The following is a 25,531-nucleotide window of genomic DNA, read 5'->3' on the forward strand; positions in this document are numbered from 1 at the left end:
TTTCGATAAGTTATAGCTCTAATATTTTCATCTTTGGCTCTGTGGTGACTTTTCCTGGCCTGCTCTAAGAGTTCAGCAGATACGGAGCAACTTGAATTGCTGAGATCGTACAGAGCAGCCCTTACTGAAAAGCAAAATGAGGCTTGTAGCTGGTAACAGACCTAAGAGAAAGAGAGATTGATGCAAGTTTCCTGATCTAATTGTTGCTTAAACTACTTGGTTATTCAGCCCAATTGGAGAAAGGGAAATGATGTCTCGTTTGTGGCCCTTCCAAAGGAGTAAAACTTGATGCTTTTTTTTTCCCAGTATATATATATATTTTTTCTCCTGAATGAGGTCCTGTGATACCCATCCCCAAACCTTTCTGTATCTGTGAGGTGTTGGGCTGGTACAGCAGCCGCTGATGCTTTCTTTTACAAGGTACCACAAACCTTCTGCATGCAAAGAGCAGGAGGTTGCACAGCCTTTGATGGGACTCCATACAGAAGTCTTCTCCAGGAGCCCCAGAACCCTTCTTGATTCAAAACCTGCTTAGTGCTCGTTGTAAAATGGGTGGGTTCTGAAACAACGGCAGCAAAATTCTGTTTTAGCACTTGTGTGAGCATGTAATATAGAGAGTTTGCAGGCTTTAATGCAATGGCACATTCATTAAATCTTTGCAACAATAGAACAAAAGCAGCAAAAGGATTTTCTTCTTTCTGTAAGCGTGAATTCCCATCACAGGTGAAGAAAACAACGCTTGTGTATAATATCTGTGTTTCTTTAAGAGTGCAGGTCACGTACTGTTGTAACTGGTATGATTGCTGGAAGGTTTTATTTATGGTCTTAACATTTCTTTATCTGGTATTTTGTTTTGCAGTATTATGTGCCAAGAATCTTGCAAAGAAAGATTTCTTCAGTAAGTATGCCCCAATTGTGTAACTTTCTGCTCTTGATTAATCAGGTTTGTTTGCAGATTGTGCATTACTGTCATGGCTCATTTGTGTATGTGATTTGTTCTGTGGTTCCCTGCTTGCAGTACTACATAAATGCACATTGCTCTGAATTGTATTTGGGTGATGTAGGCTCTAGCCTTGGAAAGACCAAGCACTTGCAAATTCAAGTTGGAAGTCTGGCTGATGAGACTGCAAGCAGGTTGCTGTTTATAATTTTTTGAGGGTTACCAATAGCATCTATCTCATAGGGATGTAATTGTTAAAAACCAGCCAACCAAAAAAACTTGCCAAAGGTCCAACTGGAGTCTCAATGTCATGTTAAGGACTGAATCAAAATGCCCACTTTTTGTATGCATGGGCCACTTAAGCACTGTTAAATTAAGCACATTTAGCCTTTTGTTTTCTAAGTTCTTATACAATTTATGGCAGTTATCAATGGGTAGGGCAGAAGTACCTTGTTCTTTAATTAGGAACTCAGTTTGGATTTACTAAAATAGTTTTAGGATAATGGCACCTTTCCTTTCTTGAGAATAGCATTGTATTGGGAGAAACAAAACAAAACAAAAGGAAGAAAGAAAAGAAAAAGCATCGAGTTTAACGGTCCCTTTTCCCTTCCACAGGACTTCCTGACCCGTTTGCAAAAATAGTTGTTGATGGGTCAGGTCAGTGCCATTCAACTGACACTGTGAAGAACACGTTGGACCCCAAATGGAACCAGCATTATGATCTGTGAGTTATTTCTTAGGTCATAAGTAAAAACTCTGAGATTTATCTGTTAAACGAAGTGCAGGGATTGCCACTGCAGCTTCATTTTTTGTTACCAAGAAGAATCGCATTTGCTGAGGAGGACTCATTTTTGCAATAATAAAAAATTAGCTGTAAATAAAGTGTTACATCTCTTGCTTCTACGTGTTTGAATGTGGCAACATCTGTGTGTTAGGTACACAGCGCAACTGCTTAGAGCAAGCTCTACTGGAACAGTGCAGCCCAGCTTTTAGAAAAGATTGTCCTTGTTGTAGTGATTTATTTTCTTCAAAATATTAGAAACATAAATTTAAAAATTTTGTACATTAATTAGCTTGACGCATAGGTTTTAATGAGGCTGTCTGTAGTTAATTCGTGCTGCAGAAATATCAATTTAATGTGCTGTGTAAAATCATAGCACAGTAATTCATTAATAACACTTTTTCAGCCTTAAGCGCTTCTGCATTTATAATAAAGAAGCATGACCAATGGACTAAAATGTATCAGAATTTGTACCAAATAAAGCATAAATGCTGTAGAGTAAAAAGGTGATATTTTTTTTCTAAAATTACTCTTCCAATATGTGTTTTTCTAGATACGTTGGCAAGACGGATTCCATAACCATCAGCGTCTGGAACCATAAAAAAATCCACAAGAAACAGGGAGCTGGCTTCCTGGGGTGTGTCCGACTCCTCTCCAATGCCATCAGCAGGCTAAAAGATACTGGATGTAAGAGCAGTCCCTGCCTGGCACAGCCAAGAGCCTTCAGTGCCTTGTGTTTGAGTAGTGGGTAGTGTTGTCCCCCAGCCCCTCAGTGTTTTGTTGATGTTTACAATTCTCATTTGCAGACCAGCGTTTGGATCTATGCAAATTAAATCCCACAGATACTGATGCTGTACGAGGCCAAATAGTGGGTAAGAACGCTCTTGGTTAAACATTTATCTTCTTAGGTAAATACAGAACATGGGCAAATGCTGTGTTAAAAACAGAAACCCCCCAGTCATTGCTTCAGTGCCTTTTCTGTGCTGTTTCTTCAGACTTTAATGGGATTAAATTGCATAACATGATTTTTTTTTTTGTGTTGTACTCCTACATAGCAGTTTGGTTTCTCTCATTAGATAATGGGAAACAATATTAAAAATAGGGAGTGCATTTGGCAAGGGTTCTAATGCAGCTCTGGAAGGGTGAATGGTCTGAAAAATTGATTGTATTAGGATGGAGATGACAGGCAAACAGAATGTTACCTGGAAAAGAGGACCTAAAGGAGGTAGAAGAAATGTTGTGAATTGCAGTTTTAATACCATTCTTGATCGTTGGCTCATGTAACCCCTTTCCAAATTTCAGCAATGCTAGTTGTACACCTAACTTAACCCATTTTACCACACTGCGGTGCCTCTCCCCCACATCAAACCCAAGCCCATAAATGTTTGGCAATGCCTAAATTCTAACCGTAACGATGACATCTAGTGGCGAGCTGTTTCTTTCTAGCTAACCTTTCTGAATCCTCATGAAATGCAGATGTAGAACCTGGCATGTTTGATATTTACAGAAATAGACTCAGCTTAGGTTCTGATGATGTGATGCCTCTGGTTTCTTTTCTCCCTTTTTTTAAATGAATAATGCTTTAGGGCTATAGAAGGGGTTGTGGTAAATGGTGTGCTCTCATGCGTACTAAGATTTAGTGTTCCTTAATATTTTACCCTCTATAAATGTGGGTTGTGCAGTGGTTGCTGTTATTGTTTAGGGAACAATTGTTCTTTTATTATTAACTTGTGTTTGGTTTTTATTTCAGTCAGTTTACAGACACGGGACAGAATAGGCACAGGAGGTTCTGTAGTAGACTGCAGAGGGCTTTTGGAGAATGAAGGGTAAGAATTGCTTTCTTTACGCTTAATTAGAAAAACAGTTTATATGTGGGAAGAATATAAGGAACGCTCAAAATATTAAATAGTAGTGTGACTAATATCTTGTCTGGGAATACATAACAGGTAGTAGGGTTACAGCTGAATACTTATTTGAAGAAAATATGCTAAACTGGCTAGGACTTGACATTTCTTGTTACCAGTGCTTATGGCATTTCTGTTTAGCTTAGAAATTCGGGGTATGAAAATGTTAGTGTCATATCCTGTGTTTAAAATTGTGGTACTTGAAGTAACAGATAGAGAAAAAGTTATTTCTGCATTCACTTCTTTGTGATGGAAACTCTTGAAGTTTCCCCATTTTCAGAACGGTTTATGAAGATTCCGGACCGGGAAGGCCACTGAGCTGTTTTATGGAGGAGCCAGCACCGTACACAGACACTACCGGGGCTGCTGGTGGAGGCAATTGTCGCTTTGTAGAGTCCCCCAGTCAAGATCAGAGGCTTCAGGCACAGCGACTTCGGACTCCTGAAGTCAGAGGTCATGTACAGACACCTCAGAACAGACCCCATGGTCACCAGTCTCCTGACCTACCAGAAGGCTATGGTAAGAGTTCTCCAGAACTATTAAATTTTGGTTTTCAAAAGACTTCAGAGCAAAAAATCTCCCCTTTTAACATATAGTTGTGGTTTGCCTGTCAGGACATGCAGTATGTGTGTGCATCTAATGGTCTGCATTTTGGAAAAGGAACTAAACAGTGCAGATGCAAGTCTGAGAGTGTCTAATTAGCAGTTGCCTACTCCAGGATACACTGAGGGGTTGACGGTGAATTAAACATGAGTTTGTGGTTTGATGCTGTTATAGAAAATTCACTGCTAATCTTGGCTGTGTATCTAGGGAGAACGAATGTAAAGAGCTCTTTAAACTAGAGCAGTAATGCTATTTTTTTCCTTCCCCCTTGGCATGTCGTGTAAGTTTGAGCCCACGTTTGAGAAAAGATCGGGAAAATATAAAAGCAACAAAGAAGCCAGTAGTACAGAAGATTAGGAAGGATAAGATTAAGGGGAATTTAAAGCTCAGAAAAGAGCACGCCAAATCTAGGAGGAAAGAAATCCAGTTTGGGGGTTTGGGTTGTCTGAAAATCTAAAAATACAAACTGAAACATGTTGGTGCCAGGATTTGTGAGTTTGAAAAGGATTATTGAAATGTGTAGTCAAGTAAATTTGTGAAGACAGCGTTTAAAGACAAAGTAGTCCATGCTGCAAGACATCAGGTGGGATGGCTCAAGTGCTTTCTCCTAGCACTGGCAGAAAGACAGTATATACACTAATGGCTTCAAACAAACTGTTATTCAGGGTTGTTTATTTCAGATTTGTAATTTACACTAATCTTTTCTCTCTTTTTGCAGAACAAAGAACAACAGTACAGGGACAGGTTTATTTTTTGCACACACAGACTGGAGTTAGCACATGGCATGACCCTAGGATACCAAGGTATGGATTTATAGTTGCAAACTCATCGTTAGGGGGGGAATTGTTTGTGTGTGTACAGAAGTGAGCTGAATCGTAAAGAGCAAAAATCTGTAAAATGGACTATCTAAATTTAAAGGGAAAGGTGAGAGCAGAGGAATAATTTGTGACCTCTCCAGTTAGCATTTTGCCACACATTAAAGATGACTTTTTGAAAGAGAAAATTATTCACCTGTGAATCATGTAAAACAAAAGAAAGAAACCTGTGTAGTCCTTTGGGAATTCCCATTTGACAAATTCTTCCCAGAATGTCCATGTGGCTTCCTTTTTTTTTTTTTTTTTAAGTTACAGATTTCTGAATCTAACCCAAACTTTGTCCAAAACCAGTTTGAACTGTACATGAAAGAAAAAGGTGACCACTGCCTTAAAGCCATTACTTCCTGAGTATTGAATTTGCAGCTTCTCATACAATAGTGCACACTCCTGTATAACTGAAACAGAGATCAATTCTCATCTTGAAACTTGAAATAGCGTTGGGGTTTTTGTGCTTCAGACCAATGATTTGCAGCTAGAAAATTTGAATCCTCCACATGATTAATTTAGTAAAGCCTCTTTAAAACTTAACCTGCAGTTAATCCAGGTCTTTGTGACTAAGGTCTGGCTCTCTTCCTTGAGGGGCTCTGAGTCTGGGCTGTTTCACTGGGCCACCTGCACGCCAGATTCCTGGTAAAACACAAAGTTTGTAACTCTTGAGCTGCTGTGCTGGCTGCATAATACACCGGCGTGATACAGGATATTAGAAAAATTATATAAAGCAGTGTAGGCAAAAGCATTGATATAATAACAGCGTATGGGAGGATATGAGAAATAAGGTTTAGAGAGAGAGAAAATAGCTGATGTTAGATTAGCTGCTGTAGTTGGAAGAAGAAATGACAGTGCTCATTTGTGTCACTCACGGCAGGCTTGCGTGCCCAAAGCCGTGTCTCTTCTTCCAGTGATGCCTAACAAAAGTTATTGCTTCTTTTCTGTACAAATCTTAGATTTTTGGGACCAGCAAATAAGTGGACACAACAGTTTCTTGTGCGTCACAGGTCGCTTGTTTTATTTCAGTTCAAGGTGGCTTTTCTTTACTAGTTACAGTGCAAAACCCTAACCTTGGCATTTAGCACAGATGTAGGTTAAAACTTGATGTAATCAGATCTCTAAAGTACTTTCAGATGCACAGCTGATTGAAACAAATGGTTACAACTATAATCTTCTTTTAAGGAGCCTAACAAAGGCTTGTCTGTCTCCCTGTGTACCCCCTGCTGGCTTATACTCACTCTGACAGTAATGAAGCCTTTGATGTACAAAGTGTTTCTACCTTTGCTGAAGCCTCTCAGTTTACTTGCTTATGCTGATGCTGGGTGGTTAGATTTAGGTAAGGAAATCTATAGAGTGATGTCTTCAACCCTGGATAATAGATGAATCCGTGTCAGCTGTCTAGAGAATATTTTGCTTAACAACAGCTTTTCTGTCTAAACAATAATCTTCAAGCTCCTCTCTTTCCTTTTCTTGCCATTCTTTGGTTTTATTGTATTAGGTGTCAGGGGTCTGAAACATTTTAAATTCTCTAAATGTCAATCCATCCCATGCATTGAATTCACATGTTAACGTGCTACCTGCAAGTGAGTGACTACCTTTAGCAGCACTTAGAAAGGATGATACCTTAAAGCTATCTGGGATGAAAGGGGTGAATATGTCACTAAAGCCTTACTCTGGATGATTTCTTGGTCAAATACTTAGGATTCTAACCTTGCTAATTAAGGAGGTGATTTTTTTCTTTTTAAGTGATCCTAGTGTTTGGCTGTCTTGGCTTCTTAACCTATTGGGCGTTTGGTGTTGAGACCTTTGGGACCTGGTGTTAAGTGGTTGGTGTGGAGACCTTTGATTAATTGTTGGGTTTTCTGCACATAGATCACCCTGGTGTTAATAGGATTTTTTCTTTAATTTTTTTTTTCTATGGAAAAAGAAAGACTCTTCCTCCTTTTATAGCCCTGAGAAGCCCTGTCATCACCTGAATGACTACCTTGCATATTGAAGTTACTTCTAAGCTGCATGACTTTTTTACTTTCAAAGACTTAAAAGGACAGACATAAGGAGTTGCACTGCTGAGACTGAGGATTCTAAAAAGGCAACATTAAAACAGCTATTCTCACCTTCCTACCAAGACTTCCATAGCTAGAATCACTGAGCACCAAATGCATTCTCCCGCCCCATCCCCTGAGTGTAATTGGTTTCATCTCAACTTCAGGAGTGCTTTAACTTTGTTTACTTTTCTCCTTAGAGACCTTAACAGTGTGAATTGTGATGAACTAGGACCTTTGCCTCCAGGCTGGGAAGTTAGAAGTACAGTTTCAGGAAGAATATATTTTGTAGATCATAACAACAGAACCACACAATTCACAGATCCAAGACTACATCACATCATGAAGTAAGAACCTTGTATGATAAATAACTCACCTCAAGTTTGGATTCTTAAACCATTTATTTTTGTACAATTTTAACTGCAGCCTGGGAATCATGAAGGGCTGAAAAAAAAAAAACATGTAATAATGGTATTGGGGAGCAGATGGAAGGAGGTAGGTTCCTGTGTGGGTCTAGTTGGTCTGAATATTGTTTGTCAGCATTAGTTTTGGTTAACCTTCACGGAAAGACTCTTCAAAAATGTTTTTATTATCATTTGCAGTCAAGTTTAAGGCAGGGCTTGTGTATTTTGACACAACACTTATCTTTTAAGCTGGTTTGGCAAAATTGGACCACGATCTGCTGGAGCAAATAGGCAGTTCTAGAAATGCTGGGGTGCAGGGTGGGGGTTCTGATAGGCAGTTCCACAGCAGTCAGCTCATGTCTCTCTGACAGCTCTTCTAGCTCTGTGCTAGCTCTGCTAGACCTGAACTGGCTTTGTGCTTCCTTGAGCTCCAGACAACAGAAATATAAAGCCAGCCGCAGTCTGGTTGCCTGGTGCTGTGCACAGCCAGCTTGGGTTTAGCAGGATTTAATAAGTTCAAGCTCTGCATCACACAAAAGCAGCTGAACTGTTACAGACATGACCCTGGAAGCAGTCTGACAGTGCTTGTGCCTGAGCTAAGAATTTTTTGTGGATCTGAGTTGTCTGCTTGAAGCCAGCTGTGGAATCTCTGGATCAAAACAAAACACAAACAAAACAACAAAAAACAATCAATCAATGAAAAAAAAATGATCTGCAACCCAAATAAATCCCTGATGGATAAGGATAGTTGAATATTTGAAGTTGCATCTATTTGGGACAAGTATTTCTTTCTCTTCTAATAACCATAGATGCAATTCTTTTTACTGCATCAGTAATCCCCAGCCTTATTTTGGGTGGAGCTGGAAAAAAAAGTTCATAGCAGTTGTTAGGTGGTTCCATTTATAAAGCTGTTGTTGTGTTAGAGATCTCTTTTCATGTTACACTCTTGAAAGTTGTCTCCATATGGGAGAAATACCACGAAGTCTTTAATTACTGTTCAGTCAGCATTCAGTGATCTTGCTCCATAGTAACAGAGAATGCCTTCTGCAGCCTATTACCATAAAAAAAAAAAAAGGGGGAAAAAAAAAAGAAAAACCTTATCTGGAAATTGCTGAAACTCTTGACTATTGTAAAAATCTATATCCCTTATATCCCTGAATGTTGGGTAGTGATGTTATAGACATTGCCCACCTGAATATACGTTTTACTCCGAGTTACTCCTAGAGAAGCTTGATGAGTTCTTTCCACTGTTGCTTTTACAGCTTTCTTATTGTTATGCTTCTAGAATAAATGTTTTGCTTTTCTTTCAAAGCCATCAATGCCAGTTAAAAGAGCCCAGCCAGCAGCCTCTGCCAGCTCCAAATGAGGGGTCACTAGAAGACGGTGAGGAATTGCCTGCACAGAGATATGAAAGAGACTTGGTACAAAAATTGAAAGTTCTTAGACATGAGCTCTCTCTTCAGCAACCGCAGGCTGGTCACTGTCGCATTGAAGTGTCCAGAGAGGAAATATTTGAGGTATTTGACTCTTTACTACTAATAGCAGCTTTTGTTGTTCAAGAGATAAATAAAATGGATCTTTTATTACATCAGGTTTGTTTAATCAGAGAATTGGTGAATCTGATAGCATCAAATGAGTTATCCAAGCTCTGATAAAATAAGAAACTAAAGGAATGGGGTTTGACATGGGAGTTGGTAAGAACGAATTCTGAGTACAGATTGCTTTTGTACTCTTTTGCCAATACAAAATTTCAGTTGCTAAAACTCCTGCACCTTACAAAAGGAGAGCTAAATTGCATACACTTCACAAGGGTTTTACGGACAAATATGATCATTCTTTTTCATTTAGAAATGGCAGCAGTTGAAGGGCATCTGTAGGCTTGCTGTTATAACTTGTATATTTAGGCATGTAAAAGGTGGCTGTGATTGGGAATTCTCCTGTTCTTGGACTGAATTACTTTCTAAGCACCTTTTGTGTAGCAAAAGGGAATTAAATATTCGGTGGACTTTATACTAACAAATATTAGATTTGTCATTGGAATGTGCTTTAGATTAGCCCTTTAACAGAATGTTTTCTGTAGCTGAGTAACAATCCAGGTATTATACTAATGCTTCTTAGTAGAGTTTAATTATAGAAAGGAAATAAAATGTCTAATCTGTTTTTAAAAAAAATTATATGTTTATATATATCTATACACACGTACAGGAATCCTACCGTCAGATAATGAAGATGAGACCAAAGGACTTGAAAAAGAGGCTCATGGTAAAATTTCGAGGAGAGGAAGGCCTGGATTATGGAGGAGTAGCAAGGTGAGATTTTGGGTTTGTCTGGCACTTTTTAACTGTAAAATTGTCCTTAAAGTGACCTGTGGCTGATATTCACTTTCAAATGATCTGTTAATAGTATATGCAAGTTTTTGGTGATCTTATTTATAGATACTGGTCTTGGGTTCAGTCTTTGTTCCAGGGTAGATTGGAAAGTGAAGGCTTGTGATTTAACAGTTGTCCTGCAGCTCTCTTGCTGTCAAAGGCTCATACTAAATGATTTGGTATGCTTTGGATTTGGGAATGCTACTGGAGTTAACACTAGATTGAATTGTTTCCATTTCTCCTCTTCCTCATAAAGAATCTGTTTTCATCACCATTACCTGGTGATTGTAGGAGGCTCGTTTAGGGTAGGCTACTGATCTTGCTGTAGAAAATGCTGGTCTCAGCAACACGATGCAGTTTCAGCAGTGAAAGTGAGATCAGCTAAAATTGCAAGGTCTGTCAAGAAGCATACAGACTCTGAAGTAAAATCCAAACCCGAGTACAAGTTTTGTTAACTACACATCTTATTTTTGGTGAAAGGATTCCAAGACGATGGGGCTTCTTTTTTAATCTGTAAGACATATTCAAGAGAGTCCTGATCTGTTGGAGCAGTTGTCAAGATGAACTAATCCTAAACAAAGGCTAAAGTTTTAGGTCAGACTTGCCTGCCTGTTAAAAATAGTAATTCCTTAAGAGCCGCAGCAGTTCTGGAGTCTATTGTAACATCAATGCCAGAATGCTCATCTGTGCAGTGGCTGAGATGCCTCACATAAATTCACTGAGGGACTTTTCAAATCCACAAAAGCTGCATTGCCCAGCAACCTATGGCTGGACAAAGGAAAGAAGTTGGAACGTTCTGAGCTGCCTTAACATGAGGCAACCTTGAGGGTCTTCACTGTTGATGTCTGTATTTCCCTGATGTCTTTCATAATCGCTCACTGGCTGGAAGAGACTCTTTGAAATTAGTACTGCTCCACTTCAAAGCATTAAAATTCATAGTTCTCTCAGAATATTTTGCACCTGCAATGGGTGTTCTCTACCAAATTTAATAAGAAAGGAGTGTTTGTCATGGGAAGCGGGGAGGTCAAAAATAGCTTTTGTTCAGTTCTGGTCCTTGTATGTTACTGAGATGAGAGGAGAATTTACCAGACCCGTCTTCTTTTAATGGGTTTGGTCTCTGCCCCTTCTGAATTCTTTGATGAAAGCAGAGATTCTCTAGTCATGTATTTGCAGAAAAACAGCTTTTTAAAAAAGACCTCTAGTGAGTGAACTGGTTTTAAGCAACAGTTTTTCTTTGCAATATTCAGGTTGCGGAGGGTCAGGCCTCTTTAGCCTCCAAATATTCAAATTCTGTAAAAATATTTGTTTGTCTTTGAAATGGATATTGTCCAGATTCGATTTGTTTAAGTATGCCTCTTTCAGGTGAGGAATATGATGGTATTGCCTAATCGCTTACTAACTATGCTAATTGATGTTAATTCCTTCAGTACTTACAAACTGAACCAGGCTGCCTGTGAGTGAAGTAAGTCACTTGATAGCCTTCTAAGCATACCTCTTTGGTCTGCAAATGGAGGACAGTACAAAATGATTTGATTAGAAATAAGAAACTCATACCTGATAACTCTGTTGATGATTCACAATAACTGTGTTGTCTGAAACTTAAGTGGAAGTTGCTCTCCTTTCTAAAATACCACCTTTTTTTTTTTTTTCAGAGAATGGTTGTATTTACTGTGCCATGAAATGTTGAATCCATATTATGGACTCTTCCAGTACTCTACAGATAATATTTACATGCTGCAAATCAATCCAGACTCTTCTATCAATCCTGTAAGTATTGACTTCTGAGCAACGTACCTGCTTTAAGAGATCGTTCGTCCCTTGCAGGCTTTCGTTACAGCTGTCTTTTCACACCAAGAGTGTAAACAGACAGTGAAGAGGGGTAAGGATGTGTTAACAAATCTTATATTGACATAGCGCAGAAGAGAGGGGGTTGTACAGAAATAAAAAACATGAGAGAGGAGATCTCCTTTGAGATCTGAAGTATCTGAATTCTTTAGGTTGTCATTTGAGACTCCTCAGTACTGGATGGGGCTGCACATTGATTCTGATATGATACATGTAGGTAAAAACGTTCATTGCTTTACATGCAGATGGTCGTGTAAACATCCTTGCATCACGAGCAGTGTTCACTTCATGACTGTAGGGGCTCATAAGTCTTGCTTGCCCTTTTGCAATAAGCTGCTGTGCTTTCTCTTTTTTCCCTTATTGGAGAACTTGTATTGATGCAGAACATAAAAGGAGCAGCAATTCTGTACTAGCATGGGGGATTTTTTCCTGACATGATTAATTTTCTGTGTGAGATGGGGGAGATAAATGGGAGATAGAACTTAAACTAATTTGAAAACTGAGGCATATGAGTAATGTAAAAGACACGTGAATGAAACAAGCACGTGCCCTGTTTCCTCAAGAATAAGTGAGCACAAACATTTTGGTTGTTAAGCAAAGAATGAACTAATTTGCTTGGAATTGTCATATAGTTCTGGATTCCAGTGCTTTCATGGGGATTTTCTTTCTCTGAATTTTGCTGTTTGTGAGGTATAGAAGAAGACAATTTATTAGGTAATGCGCAGACACTTGTTTGAGATGTTTAATTATTAAATGCTTCTGTTCCTAGTTATGTTATGAGGAAAAATGGTGGCTCCTCGTGCCCAGAGGGTTGCGGATAACTTGCACTTACGTAGCCACAAGATGTCAGTGTTGGAGTGTCTTCCTGCTGCCTGATTTTTCTCTCCTCTCCCTGCAGGACCATTTGTCTTATTTCCATTTTGTTGGTCGGATAATGGGTTTGGCTGTGTTCCATGGACACTATATTAACGGGGGTTTCACAGTTCCCTTTTACAAACAGCTTCTGGGGAAACCCATTCAGCTCTCTGATCTGGAATCTGTTGACCCAGAACTACACAAAAGTTTAGTCTGGATTTTGTAAGTACTGGATTTATCAGTTGCCTTGCTGTGGAGGAGATGGGGCAGGGTTTGCTGGCAGTAGTGAGAGAGTGCTTTATGGAAAACTCTCACAAAGATCTTGTCATGGGGGGAGAGCTGTACAAAATTACCAAATAACTGTTTCTATGTCAAAAAGCTCAACGTAAGTGAGGGAGAGTCTCATGCAGAACTCTGTTAGCCCTCCTTGCAGCAAATTAGGTTCTAACTCATTGTGTTACATGGGTGTGGTAGAATGCGACAGTTCCAAAATCCAAACTCAGAACAGAGTAATGAGGAAGTACAATCTTTGTTCAGAAGAAAATGTGGCTCAATTACCAATTTTGATTAAAAAGGAAATAAGTGGAATTAATTTCAACTGCTCTACATTTACAGTTCAGAACAAAATTCATCATTATTTGTAGCTTTTGGACTCTTCAGCACTGCTTTGCATTGTCTCTATTTTCACAAATGCTGGTTTAAATTTTATATTTTAAGTTATTGGTATATTGTCCACATTCATTGAATGCAACCTCTTCTGTGCTTCACACCAACACACAGCAGCAAATTGGTTTATTACTGTGCACATGTGGGCATGTATAGGATTTAATCATTTATTCATTATCCTGAGCACTACTAAAATTAGAAGAGTGACAATGACATGCCTGGTCAGGCTCTTTCAGCACGCATTAAGCTATATAAAAACTGATGATCGTGGCAGTACTGCTCTAGTGGTGTGAAATGCAGATGGGTAGTTGCTAGGTTTATCCTGAAGACTGTCTCAGCGTTCAGATAAAAAAATATGTCAGCATCAGCACAGAGAGTTATCAAAGTATCAAAAATGCTAAGTTTACCTTCCATTTTTCATTTGCTAGAGAGAATGATATCACCCCGGTTCTGGACCACACTTTTTGTGTGGAGCACAATGCTTTTGGGCGGATTTTACAGCATGAACTCAAACCAAATGGCAGGAATATTCCAGTGACAGAAGAGAACAAGAAAGAATATGTCAGGTATTGCAAAACAAAAATATTTCCTGCAAATGTAGTAGGAAGAAGGTAGGGAACACTTTTTTTTTATATAGTGAAACTAATGGAATGGGTATTTTAAAGGGAAATACCTGAGTCATAAATTACGTGAGTGTTTTCACACAATGTGCTATTGTAAGACCTGGGAAGATGAAGGTTGTGAATTGTACTTTGTGTTTTCTGTTGATGGTGCAATAATTAATTGTTGATGGAAAAAGGAACTAATAAGCACTTCTTTCATAAAACAAAATGCGTCTATTAAAGCTAGTTGGTCTGTAAAATGAGCTTTTTCCAGCTCTGCTATAAAAAGCCCAATGCCATCTAGCTTGTCATCCCTGACTTTTTTTTTCTTCCCCCAGGTTATATGTAAACTGGCGATTTATGAGAGGAATAGAGGCACAGTTCTTGGCTCTGCAGAAAGGTTTTAATGAACTTATTCCTCAACATCTCCTCAAGCCTTTTGACCAGAAGGAACTTGAGGTATATATATTATCCACTTGGAGTATTATTTTTTAATTTTTAAGATCAACAAAGCACTGACCTTTAAAAAATGAACAAATAAATTTAACGGCGCAATTATAGCTTGCATACCAAAAAGCTGTGTATTTATTTAACTAAATGTTTTGTGTTTTATTCTAGACATTCCTTGGATTAGCGTTAGTGAGAGGGCTACTTAAAAAGGGAAAGACAAACACCTCGTGTTGTGTAACCAAGGGCTAATGCTCAAAGCAGGTGGTCTGGGCAGAGAGGGAGTACTGAAAGGCTGAGGAATTGTTGGCAAGACCTAACCTGTTATCTACCCCAGAACTTGTTTTCTTCGGTAACTGTTTTAATACGTGGCTGTTCCTATATGCACACAGGGCATGGTTTCCAGTGGGTAAGACAAATGTTAGAGCATGTAGAAAAGAACCAGAGTTATTTTCACATGTAATCCTGAGGTATAGAATGCTACTCCTTCAAATAACTCTTATTATAGCCTTTTTCCATCTGTTGTTTTTTAATAAAGAAGGTGTCTTGTGGAACGTGGACCATTTTGGAATATTGGAAGAAACAGCTTCATGCTGGTGGTTTTTGCATACCAGTTAATCACAAAGTTACTGCACTCCCTGTGCTAGCTGTTTGAAAAGGCAGATTAAAAATCCATTAAATATTTCAGTGTCGTCTAAGTTAGGATAGACACAACTACCCTAATAATCTAAATGAATCTAAGTGGGTGCTATCTTGGTGGCACAAAAAGACAGCTGCTAAATGGTAGCTCTCAGAAATGTGATTCTTGATATGAGATACTATGGGAAACTTAGAATATGACACACATTTTGTTTTGAGTGATGATGTCTTCTGTATGCCATTTATTTGTTGTTGCCAGGGTAGCTGGCTAGATTCGTGGCCATCAGTGACTTCCTTTTACGGTATTTTGCAACCTGGTTTCATCTGGAAGAGAGATTGAAGTAATACATCCAGTCTTTGTCAGAGGATCTCACAAAAGACATCAGAAAAACATATGCAAAGTTTTTGTAGTTTGTGGTCAGTTCTGGAACAACAGACCAGCTAGGATGTTACCAGAAACTGAGCAGGATTTTCTCGTAGTTGATTATTAGCACTTCTGTGACAAACCCAAATCAGGGAGATGATGTGTGTAGCTCAACAGATGGCATGCCTTCTTCCAAGTCTGTGCTCTCATAAGTCTGTGCAACAATCTCATAAAGATTGGCTGTACTTTCCAGGTAGGATCAATTTTAAAAGCAGGTCTTGAATGGGCCTTTAACTCTAGTTTCCTGTGAAAATGTCACTTCTGGTAGGTGTAATCCTCAGCCTCAATTTCATTGCAGGTTAACTGGAGAGATTTACTTCCTGTTCTAAACTGTTTTGGAGCGTTACTGTGTACCAAAAAGGTGGCTCAAGTGTGTTAAGAATGCTGGCCTTTGTGAAATAGCTTGATGTATGTTTTTATAGCTGAAAACCTGCACCGGCTTTGAATGTTAAAGCATTTCCTAATCCTTTAACAGCTAATCATAGGAGGCCTGGATAAGATAGACCTGAACGACTGGAAGTCAAACACACGTCTAAAGCACTGCATGGCAGATAGCAATATTGTGAAGTGGTTCTGGCAAGCAGTCGAAACATTTGATGAAGAAAGAAGGGCAAGGCTGTTGCAGTTTGTGACGGGTTCAACGCGTGTCCCACTTCAAGGTTTCAAGGCTTTACAAGGTGACTGATGTGGAGGCCGAGTTAATGTGTGGTGGGAGAAAGATAAAAATCGTGTGGTATTTACTAGGCCCTTGTAGAATATCAGCGTGTTACTGGATAACTCAATTACTTACAAACTTTTGATCCCAAGAGCAGTTTTACATTTGTCAGCAGCTGCTGGTGACCACTTTAGTTGTTTTGCTGATAGTGATACAAGCTGGAAAATCTGTCATCATATAGCACTTAGACTGCTGTCAATATTAGCTTATCAGTCTCTTACAACTTTCTGGACTGATGTTAGCTAGCATGCACATGATTATAGAGCTGAACAACTCTTTTAAAAGTGAAAAGTGTGTTTCCTTCATTGTTTGGCAGCAAACTATTAGACTTTAAAGTAAGTTTCTGAAAATTGGAATATTTGTCACCAGAAAAGGTGGCAGTGTTTTAGGCTGTTGAGATTCTCCTGATAGCGTTCCAACTGTTTGCTGTCAGTAAGCTGATCTTCAGAATTAAAATGCATAGTTCTGTTTTGCACGGAAAGTCTGCTTGCAGTTGAGTCTCCTCATTTCTGAAAGTGCAATGTTATTGATGTGAAATTTAGCTGCCTTCCAAAACAGAAGGCTGCAAGTTTATTGTCATTAAGAACCCCATCACTTCTGTTGTCTCTTCACTAGCTGCAGATCTGACCTATAGATTTAGTCATATAACATACTTGTACTTGCATCTAGAACTGTAATTTTTCTCACTTTCCTTTTTGTAAGTAGCAAAATGCGTGTACACAAATGAGGGTTTTTTGAAGTGCATTAACTAGAATGTCTGTTTGTAAGGTTCTACAGGCGCTGCAGGCCCCAGACTGTTTACCATCCATTTAATAGATGCAAACACAGACAACCTTCCAAAAGCCCACACTTGGTAAGATGAAAACACTTTGTTTGTCAGTACTTGCTTGCTCGTTGTCTTGGTTTAAAGTAGTCATCTCTGTCGGTCCTGGCTGTGGATTAATCCACGTGATGTGTCTAGATGAATCCAAGTGTGTTCTGCTAGCTTGGAAATATCTGCACTCCGCAGCCAGCAAAATAATTGACTTCTGTTCTAGCTTGATTTACGTTTTCGGTAATATCTGTGGGTTTTGTTTATCCCAAGGTTGATTAGCTGCAATAGTGAGATGCATAGTTCCACATGCTTAGGATTACAGCGAATAGTTTTCAGATGTAAAATGTAGGATGTGTGTGCTATTGGTACAGTATAAGCACAGAACTAAGCTCTCGTACAGAAATCTCACTCTATCAGGGACAGGAAATCATTTCAGCAGAGGCACAGAATATATGCAGGCAGAGCAGGGAGGAGGCCTGCCTGATGGCTTGCTTTATTTGCAAGTCTCCTGCATCGGCCACCTGTCTCCTCCCAAATGCAGCCCTGGTAAGTGCAGCATTCCTGCTGCAGAAATAGTTTCTTTGATCTTGTCTCTTTCAGCCATCGACGGGGCCGAGGCTTTCTTTGACATGGGTTTTACAAATTCTGCCTATATGTAGCTGATCTAGGGCTTGCTTGTGTGTTGTTGTTTGTTTATTTGTCTTGTTTCCAATAAATGTGTTAGATCTGTGTGCTGCAACGTGTTGCTATTTTACCTCTAGCTTTAACCGGATTGACATTCCGCCTTATGAGTCATACGAGAAGCTTTACGAGAAGCTGTTGACAGCTGTGGAAGAGACATGTGGGTTTGCTGTGGAGTGACAAAGCAACCAAAGGAAACAGATGCTAGCTCATGGACCACCAAATCAAAAGCTAGAAGAAGCTTGCTGCGAACTTCCTGCTAAGCTGTCTGAAGCATCAGAACTCTAGACAACTTAGAGATGGGTTGTTTCCCTTCCACTGTTGGTGGATGAGGGTGGGGGTAGGGGCTTTTGTTGGTGGTTTCCAACTCTCTTTCCTCTTTGTTACAATAAGCCCTTCCCTCTTCTTCCATCCCCCATGAAACGAAATGCAGCCAAGTTCAGCATTTGGCTTTGGATACACAGGATATTCTGCTAGATTTGTAACACATATTGTGATAGGGTCAGTGACCTTTTTTTTGTTTGTTTTGTTTTGTTTTGTTTTTTTAAATAGGAGAATCAAAGTGTAATTAAGAATGAGCTTGATTTGCTGAGGACTTGCAACTGGTAGGTGTACCTGGTTAGTTTGTCTTAAATCAAGCTTGAGCCCTGTAGAGTCCAGTGGGTGCAGTGTGTCTGACTGGCACTAGAATTTGCATTGCACATTTTAAAAACCTGTTTAAAAAGTGAACTTCTAGCAGAAGATGCCTCCGTATGAACACTTAACTGAAAGGTAAAGAAATACAAGTTCTGCCTTAGCAGGAAGCTCTCAGTGGAAGCTGTGGCTCACCTTGAGAAAAGTGAAGGAATTGGGGACATTGCTTAAATGGTATTGTATGATTTCTTTTTGGTTGTCCTGGATGAAACCGAATTGTTTTGCACATGAAAACAATTAATTTCCTCCTGCAGAATTACTTTCCATAGTTTGTTCAGACGTAAGTACCTTGCAGAGAAGCTTTGTAAGGACGAGACCGAGGAGAAAATTTATTCAATTCCAAAGCTGTGATTCCTGTGCCACCGTTTTACCCGAGATGTTGGTGTGACTTCAAATTCTAAGACTCAAAATGGAAATAGCTAAAAGCTAAGTCAACAGAGCAAGCTTCTGTTCTGAAGTTTTTGGCCTTCTGAAAGGTCTGTTTGGAGGCTGTGGTAAAAGGGTAACTATATGGTGAATACATTTTAAGTGTTATGGAAAGCTATTGGAAGGATTTATGACTTCAGTTCTGTAGGGATAAAATTTCTCCAGAGAGCCATATAAGGCAATTTTTTCAAATATCCGAAACTAATATTAAAAGGTTGGTTCTCTAACATTGCTAAAATGACTTCCCAGGGGAAACAAAAGCAAATCAAATACCTGAATCACTAACATTTTTTCCAGTTTGCACACCGAGATGAGACAGTATTCTAACAAATAACACAGCTTCAGGAAGACCCGGTTATCTATCAAACGTGTCTAAACTTAAGTAAAGCAGACTTGCTTGTATAGGATTCTTTTTTTCTTTGGCAAGCCTGATTTTTAGAAAGCTTCATTACTGAAACATTTAACAGATGTTTTGTTTATGGAATAGTGTATTGAAATTCAGCTGTGGGTTAAGAGGTTGTTCTTAGAAGACGTCTACCGGAATACTTCTATTTTGTCTTTTTTAAATTGAATTTGATAATAGCTTTAAACTGTGATAGGACAGAAGGTAGACACTTGTCAAAATCCCGGCATCTTTTCCCAGTTCCGTTTGTTTCCATTGACCATAATTCTTGTGATTTGATGTTGGGAGTGAGGATTGCGTTGGAGGTGTAAAATTGTACCATGTTGTGAGACTCGCGCAGGGTGGCTGAAGGTGCTCATCTCGACAGATTGTACAGGAGCGGTGTGCTTGGCCCTGTGTTCTGCAGGCATCTTGTTGCACTTGGGGACCAGCTTCCACAGTACTGATTGCGGGGAAATAAAGGAAATTATGTGAGTGTCTTGCAGGAAAGAGAGGGAACGCAGCTGTCTGCAGGTGAGCACCTGTGCGGTCTGGGGCTGAGTAGCAGAATCCCCACAGCCCTGGCTTTTCAAAACGCCTGTGAAGCCGTACCTGTGCATAGGGTGTATTTAATCCTTTCAGTATGTTTGAATGTGCAATAAACCAGTCAGATAGGAAAAACGCGAAATAGATTATCGCCCCAAAGCTTTGCATGCAGTCTCATGTGGATTTTTCACTAAGGGAGTTTGAAAACCAACTACTAAAGCCCACCACTAACAGAAAGCCTGTCACACAAGCTCTACGTGCAGCACAACTGGCTCAGAAAAAGCCAAGCGAGGTGAAGGTGAAGGCCCTTGATTTGGAAATCGGTAGGTCAAGTAGCTTTATGCCAATGACCCGGTTGGCATACGATAGTTCCTGATGTCTTTGCTAGGTCAGTGTTTTATTGAATGCACAAGATAAGAATAGGCAAGGATCGTTGTTTTGAGAAGTCTGTATGTCTTTTGCTGTATTTAAAAGCCCTCGTCAAGGTACCTCCTCCTTGCTGACGATAATGAGCATAGGGCGCTGTCTTCTTAATTATTTCAGTTCTCTTTTAAACAGCTTCACCGCCCCTCCCGTCGTGTGTTGTCTTTGCAACTTTGTGCCACTTCAGTGATGATGAAGACCTTTTTTTCTTTTTTGTATTGTTCTGTACATGCAATTGAGGCAGGCCTTAAAGCTGAATGGATGGATGGAGAAAATAAAGAAGCGAGGCAGTGCGAGTTTTAAATGATGAGTTCTTCTTCCAGTGGCTGCTTTCAAGGCCAGGGAAGGATGAAACGCAAACAAGAGTTTGCACGGCTCGAGCCATTGACTCTCTGAGGTCTTGGGGGCTGTTCGGGTAACCTCAGCTGTCCGAATTTGTGTGTTCATTCCCACTTGGTCTGCCAGCACTCGAACTGGTTGTTACTTCTCAAACTTGCCCAAAGAATAACATGAAGTCTGGTGTTCATTTTGTCATTGCGTTCCACCTTTGTACGTCTTGGATCAGACCTGAAGGAAAACACAAGGTACAACGTGTCTTTTGTTCCTGTCCTAAAGGCAAACCCAAAAGCTGGTCCATTGGCACAGACCTTCAGTGCTTGCCCTGATACTGCTCATCAGCCTATTCTACACGCTCAGGGATGCAGGAAACCACCACTTTGCTCGTGTTTTAAACCAGGAAGAAAGGAGACTGTTCTCTGAATGTTAGCGTCAGCTTGGGCATTATGTTAGCCGAGACCCTGCTTCGAAAAGGCTGCTCGAAGCTCCAAGTGGTGAAATCAAAGTTCGCTCAGCAGTATGTACGTCGTTCAAGTTCGGGGTGGTTGTGAAATCCGATAGGTTTTGTAAATTAGTGATCTGGCCGCCAGGCCCTCAGTGCCCAGGTTCAGGGCCGCATGGCACAGCAAGTTCCCAGAAACACAGTATGGATCTGTTTTTAATTTGTTAATTTTTTGTTCCTCAACCACTTTATAATGTATTTTTTTAATTTATTATTTTGTAATGTCATGTTTAAGTATTGCTGCTATCCTTGTTATTCTTCCCACTGTTTTTATTGCAGATTTATTTTGTGAAAGTTGTACACTAATGTTTCATTTTATGTCTAAATCAAAGTATTTAAAGAAATACTAGTTCTATTTAATGTGGTTATGGAACCAGCTGGAATAAACAGTGATTGTATAGTAGGCTGGACCCAGGAGGTCATGTTCATTTTTGTTACATATGCAATAAACTCACAACTTTAAACTCTCGGTGTCCACCACTTCGTTAACGTATTTCTGGAAGCCGTAGGAAAATCGGTGGGCTCCAAATGAGAGGGGGGTAGCGCCGTGCTTAGCTAGGAGGTGAGGGTGGAGGACAAAGGCAAAGCATTGCTGACATGAAAAAAGATCTGTAGCATTATGAAATATTTTGTAAGGTTAACAAAAATAATCCCGTTTAGGTTTAAAGACCCAGAGTTCAGGGCAGTGAAGCTCGGCCGGTGTTTGCGGTGAGTGGGCTCAGGAATATCGAGGGTCAGCGTTTTCTCCCAGCGTTGGCTCACCGCGTCCTGAGCAGAGGTGTCCCAGCGGTGGGGGAAGCTGTGGGAGCTCCGTGGACGAGCTGTGGAAACCCAAACCCATTTCTCAAATTTACCCAGAGGAGAGAACGCCTCCGTTCAGCCCTGTGCTTACCCGCCTTAGTCCACTTCTGTTCTTATTTTCCCAAAACCTCAGTTTTCAGGAAAAAAAAAACAATAATCTCCCCTTCACGAAGGCTGGAGAAAGATGGCTAAGTATTTTTTTCAATATTTTTTATTATTTGAGTAACCTCACAGTGTGGCCAAACGCACTGATGTGCAGGGGTTCCTCCTGCCCCTCGTTTCAGCAGGAGGGGTCGAACAACTCGCTCCTGATGGCACGGAGCAAGAAGCATTGTCAGCCCTTCGGTGCCCTGTCACACGCTTCTCCTGCCTCCTGTTTTCGTTAATAAAGACGTTTTGGGGAAGCATTCCCGATTTTCTGGTATCTCTTTCATTTGCAGCCGTAGCTAAGATAAAAGAGGACTCCTGGAGCCTGCTTCAGATCGGGTGTGTCGGAGGCCTCTTGCACCACGGGGCCTTTTTGAAAACAAAAACAAAATTGAAAGAAGAAATCCCACAGCTCAAGGAATTCGCTGCCTCCTTTATAGGAGCTTGGCAGGTCAAGTAAATTCCTCAGGTTGGATTTTCCAGTCTCTGCCTCGTTCTGCAGGATGTACGAACCCTCCTGTGAGGAGTGCAAGCGGCCGAAGCGCAGTGGGCCCCGCATGCGGAGAAATGTCCCCAAAGGGCCTGGGAGCCCCTGGGGATGCTCTGGGGGTTTGGCCGGGTTCTAGAACGGGATCTGCAAAACAAAGCTGGGCTGATGGTGAGAATGAAATCAGATCAGGGTCGTGGTTTCTGCAGGGGTAACCCTGGTGTGGGTAAGCCCCCTATGTTGAACCTTTGGGACCCCACAGGGGATGTAAGATCCCCAGTAGGGGCTATGGGACCCCTGTAGGGGATAGGAGACCCTCAATGGGGTTATGGGACCCCAATAAGGGCCATGGGACCCCTAGAGGGGATAGGAGACCCTCCAATAGGGGCTATGGGACCCTTATAGGGGACACAAGACCCCCCAGTAGGGGATGTGGGACCCCAATAGGGGATGCAAGACCCCCAATAGGGGCTATAGGACCCCTATAAGGGGACATGAGGCCCCTCAATAGGGGTATGGGACCCCAATAAGGGCCATGGGACCCTTATAGGGGACAAGAGACCCCCCCAACAGGGGATGTGGGACCCCAGTAGTGGACATGGGACCCTTACAGGGGATGCAAGACCCCCAATAGCCGCTATAGGACCCCCATAAGGGGACAAGAGACCACCCAGTAGGGGATGTGGGACCCCAGTAGGGGACACAAGACCCCCAATAGGGGCTACGAGACCCCCTCAATAGGGTTATGGGACCCTTATAGGGGACACGAGCCCCCCCAGTAGGGGATGTGGGACCCTTATAGGGGACGCAGGACCCCCAATAGGGACTATGGGATCCCTATAGGGGATGTGAGACCCCTCAATGGGGTTATGGGATCCCAATAAGGGCTGTGGGACCCCAGTAAGGGCTATGGGATTCTTATAGGGAACACGAGACCCCCCCAATAGGGGATGTGGGACCCCTAATAGGGTCTATGGGACCCTTATAGGGGCCACCAGACCCCAATAGTGGCTCTGGGACCCCCCCTTACCCCGCTCCCCTCCCCCCGTAGCCCCTCCCCCCGGGAAGGAGGCGGGGCTTCCCCTGGAGGACCTCCCCCCCTGCGCACTCTATGGTAAGCTGAGCGCGGCGGGCCGGCCGCTCTATCCTCCCACCCCCCCCCGATCCCACCGCTGCTCTCTATGGTGCGGGGCGGGGCGGTCACGTGGGCCGGAAGGAACCGAGCGGCGGCGGCGGCGGCGGCGCCTCAATGGAGCGGGGCCGGCGGGGGGGCGGTGAGCGCCGGGACCGGGACCGGGACCGAGGGGTCGGGAACCGGGACCGGAGGGCGGAGAAGCGGCCGCAGCCCTCTGGGGAACGGGAAAAGCCCGGGCCCGCTTCATCCCGGGGCTCCCCTGCGCGCCTCACGCGGGCCTGGCCCCCCCCCCCCTCACAGCCCCCGGGCCTCCCCCTCAGCCCGGGCCCGCCTCAAGGAGCAGCGGGGCTGGGGGGCTCGGAGGTGGCTTCCCCTGCCCCGTTAGTGCCCCCCCCGGTGCTCCCGGGTCCTGGGAGGGATGAAGGGGCTCACCCTGGCCGCCCCCGGGCCTGCTGGGGGTCCCCGGGCCTGCTGGGGGCCTGTGGGGGCCTTTGGATGCGGTGGGGGGGCTGTGGGAGCACGGCTGTCCTCCCAGCCGGGGGCTCTGCCCCGCTAGGAGCGGGCTCTGGTCCTGTGTGAGGGGCTCTGCCTGCATAAGGGAGGCTTTCTGGCTCTTTTCCCTTCACCGTTTTGATTTCAGCGCTGTTTTGGTTTGGTGGGGGAGAGCGAATGCTAGAAAGGCGAAAATAAGCAGTGTGTTAGTGTGGGGAGGCCTGGTGCAGGTTTCTGCCGTTGTCGTTTCTCTTTTTCCCCCCCCACGATTGAAATAAGGTCGGGGTTTTACACCTAGAACTGCAGAGGTGAAGTGTTGTGGGACTGAGGAGGTTCAGTGAGCTCCCAGCCTCTGGTGAGTTAACCAAGGCAGCGTGCCCTGCGTTGCCGTGCAGCAGTGAGCTGCAGGTCAGCCTAAAAAATCCCCAACGTCCCGCTGACCTCCTGGCACGCAGCTGGGTGCTGAGGGAGCCCGCTGCTGGTGTTGGCCGGCCGAGTGCTGACTGCAGTCAGGAACCTGCCCTGAGCAGCTTGGGCCCGCTTTGTGAGCAGCAGCCTCTCCAAACATCTAAAAACCGACCCTGAGATGGAATTGAACAACTCCTATACCAGCAGCAGAGTTCCCAGGGAGAAGTTCCAGCGTTCACGTGGCTCTCTGCATCCTCACTGCTCGTCAGGAGAGGTTTGGTTCGGACGTGGAGCGTCGCAGATCAGCCGCTGGTCTGAGGCTGCCGCTGCTTTACAACAAAACAGCCGCTGTGTGCTTTTAGGTCCATTGCTGAGGGGTAATGCTCAGTGAGTGCAGCTCAGCTCTCTGCTTTTCACACTCTCTTCCTCTGTCTTTTGAAGCTCGCTGACTGCCACACAGCCCAGCAGGCTTCTCCTGCTTTATTTCAGCCAGCGAGCCCGAAAGCAGCCGGAAAGTTGCCTGGAGAGCTGACAGGAGCAGGCAGCGCCCCTCTGCTGTGTCTCGTGGCGCTCGGTTCCTCTCCCTTAGCACCCACGGAGGGAGCAGAGCCCTTCCTGGAGCCGCTGGGGGAGGCTTCCCGCGGGAGCTGCTCTCTGCAGGGCGAGCGGATTTGTGGGGACAGCTTTTAGGTTCGGAGCTGCAGGATTCAGCCGAGCTGCTAATTTCTAGGGCTGGTGCTTTGCGAATTCCGCCGCCTTTTGCCGTTGTAAACATCTTAATAGATTGCATGTGCCGGGGGCCTGCGCGGCGTGACTGGCTCTTCGTAAACAATCGTCTTGACAGGAGCTTGTGCCTGGAATCCCGAGGCTTTGGGAGAGGATTCAGCCCCGCTTCCTGAGGACGATCTGCAGCGACGCTTGGCCCCGCAGCGCTGCGTTTCGGTACCGGGCCGCCCTCTGCCTCCCTCCCTCCCTCTTTCCTACAACGCTTTCCTCTCAGGGTGGCTTCAGGCATCCTTCTGGGGCAGCTGCAGGAGTCACAGCGCGAATAATCATCCCCAGAGCAGCGGCTGGGGCAGGTTTGCTGCTGCTGAGGTGTGTTTCCAGCAGGGTGCTGGCAGCTGGACCTGGCCTTGTGCTTCAGGAGCTGCCCCAGAGC

The 25,531-nt window shown here is 42.8% G+C and overlaps 1 protein-coding gene across 4 annotated transcripts in view; it reads left to right on the forward strand.

The window, feature by feature from the left end:
* Positions 1–21,369, forward strand: part of SMURF1 (SMAD specific E3 ubiquitin protein ligase 1) — a 46,002-nt gene extending 24,633 nt beyond the window's left edge. The window contains exons 2-18 of one of the 4 annotated variants that reach the window (XM_032198040.1): positions 860–898; positions 1,556–1,664; positions 2,275–2,408; positions 2,528–2,593; positions 3,472–3,547; positions 3,891–4,144; positions 4,947–5,031; positions 7,334–7,480; positions 8,850–9,054; positions 9,743–9,846; positions 11,559–11,673; positions 12,650–12,828; positions 13,701–13,838; positions 14,213–14,333; positions 15,860–16,061; positions 16,868–16,952; positions 17,675–21,369. In XM_032198040.1, coding sequence (XP_032053931.1) covers positions 860–898; positions 1,556–1,664; positions 2,275–2,408; positions 2,528–2,593; positions 3,472–3,547; positions 3,891–4,144; positions 4,947–5,031; positions 7,334–7,480; positions 8,850–9,054; positions 9,743–9,846; positions 11,559–11,673; positions 12,650–12,828; positions 13,701–13,838; positions 14,213–14,333; positions 15,860–16,061; positions 16,868–16,952; positions 17,675–17,774 — 2,159 coding nt within the window. In that variant the 3' untranslated portion in view covers positions 17,775–21,369. The remainder of the gene's footprint in view (positions 1–859; positions 899–1,555; positions 1,665–2,274; positions 2,409–2,527; positions 2,594–3,471; positions 3,548–3,890; positions 4,145–4,946; positions 5,032–7,333; positions 7,481–8,849; positions 9,055–9,742; positions 9,847–11,558; positions 11,674–12,649; positions 12,829–13,700; positions 13,839–14,212; positions 14,334–15,859; positions 16,062–16,867; positions 16,953–17,674) is intronic. The other 3 variants (XM_032198041.1, XM_032198042.1, XM_032198043.1) reach the window with 3 other exon arrangements.
* Positions 21,370–25,531: the final 4,162 nt, after the last annotated feature.

The sequence above is a fragment of the Aythya fuligula genome, chromosome 15 (genome assembly GCF_009819795.1).
Source record: "Aythya fuligula isolate bAytFul2 chromosome 15, bAytFul2.pri, whole genome shotgun sequence".
In the NCBI taxonomy this organism is placed as follows: Eukaryota; Metazoa; Chordata; class Aves; order Anseriformes; family Anatidae; genus Aythya; species Aythya fuligula.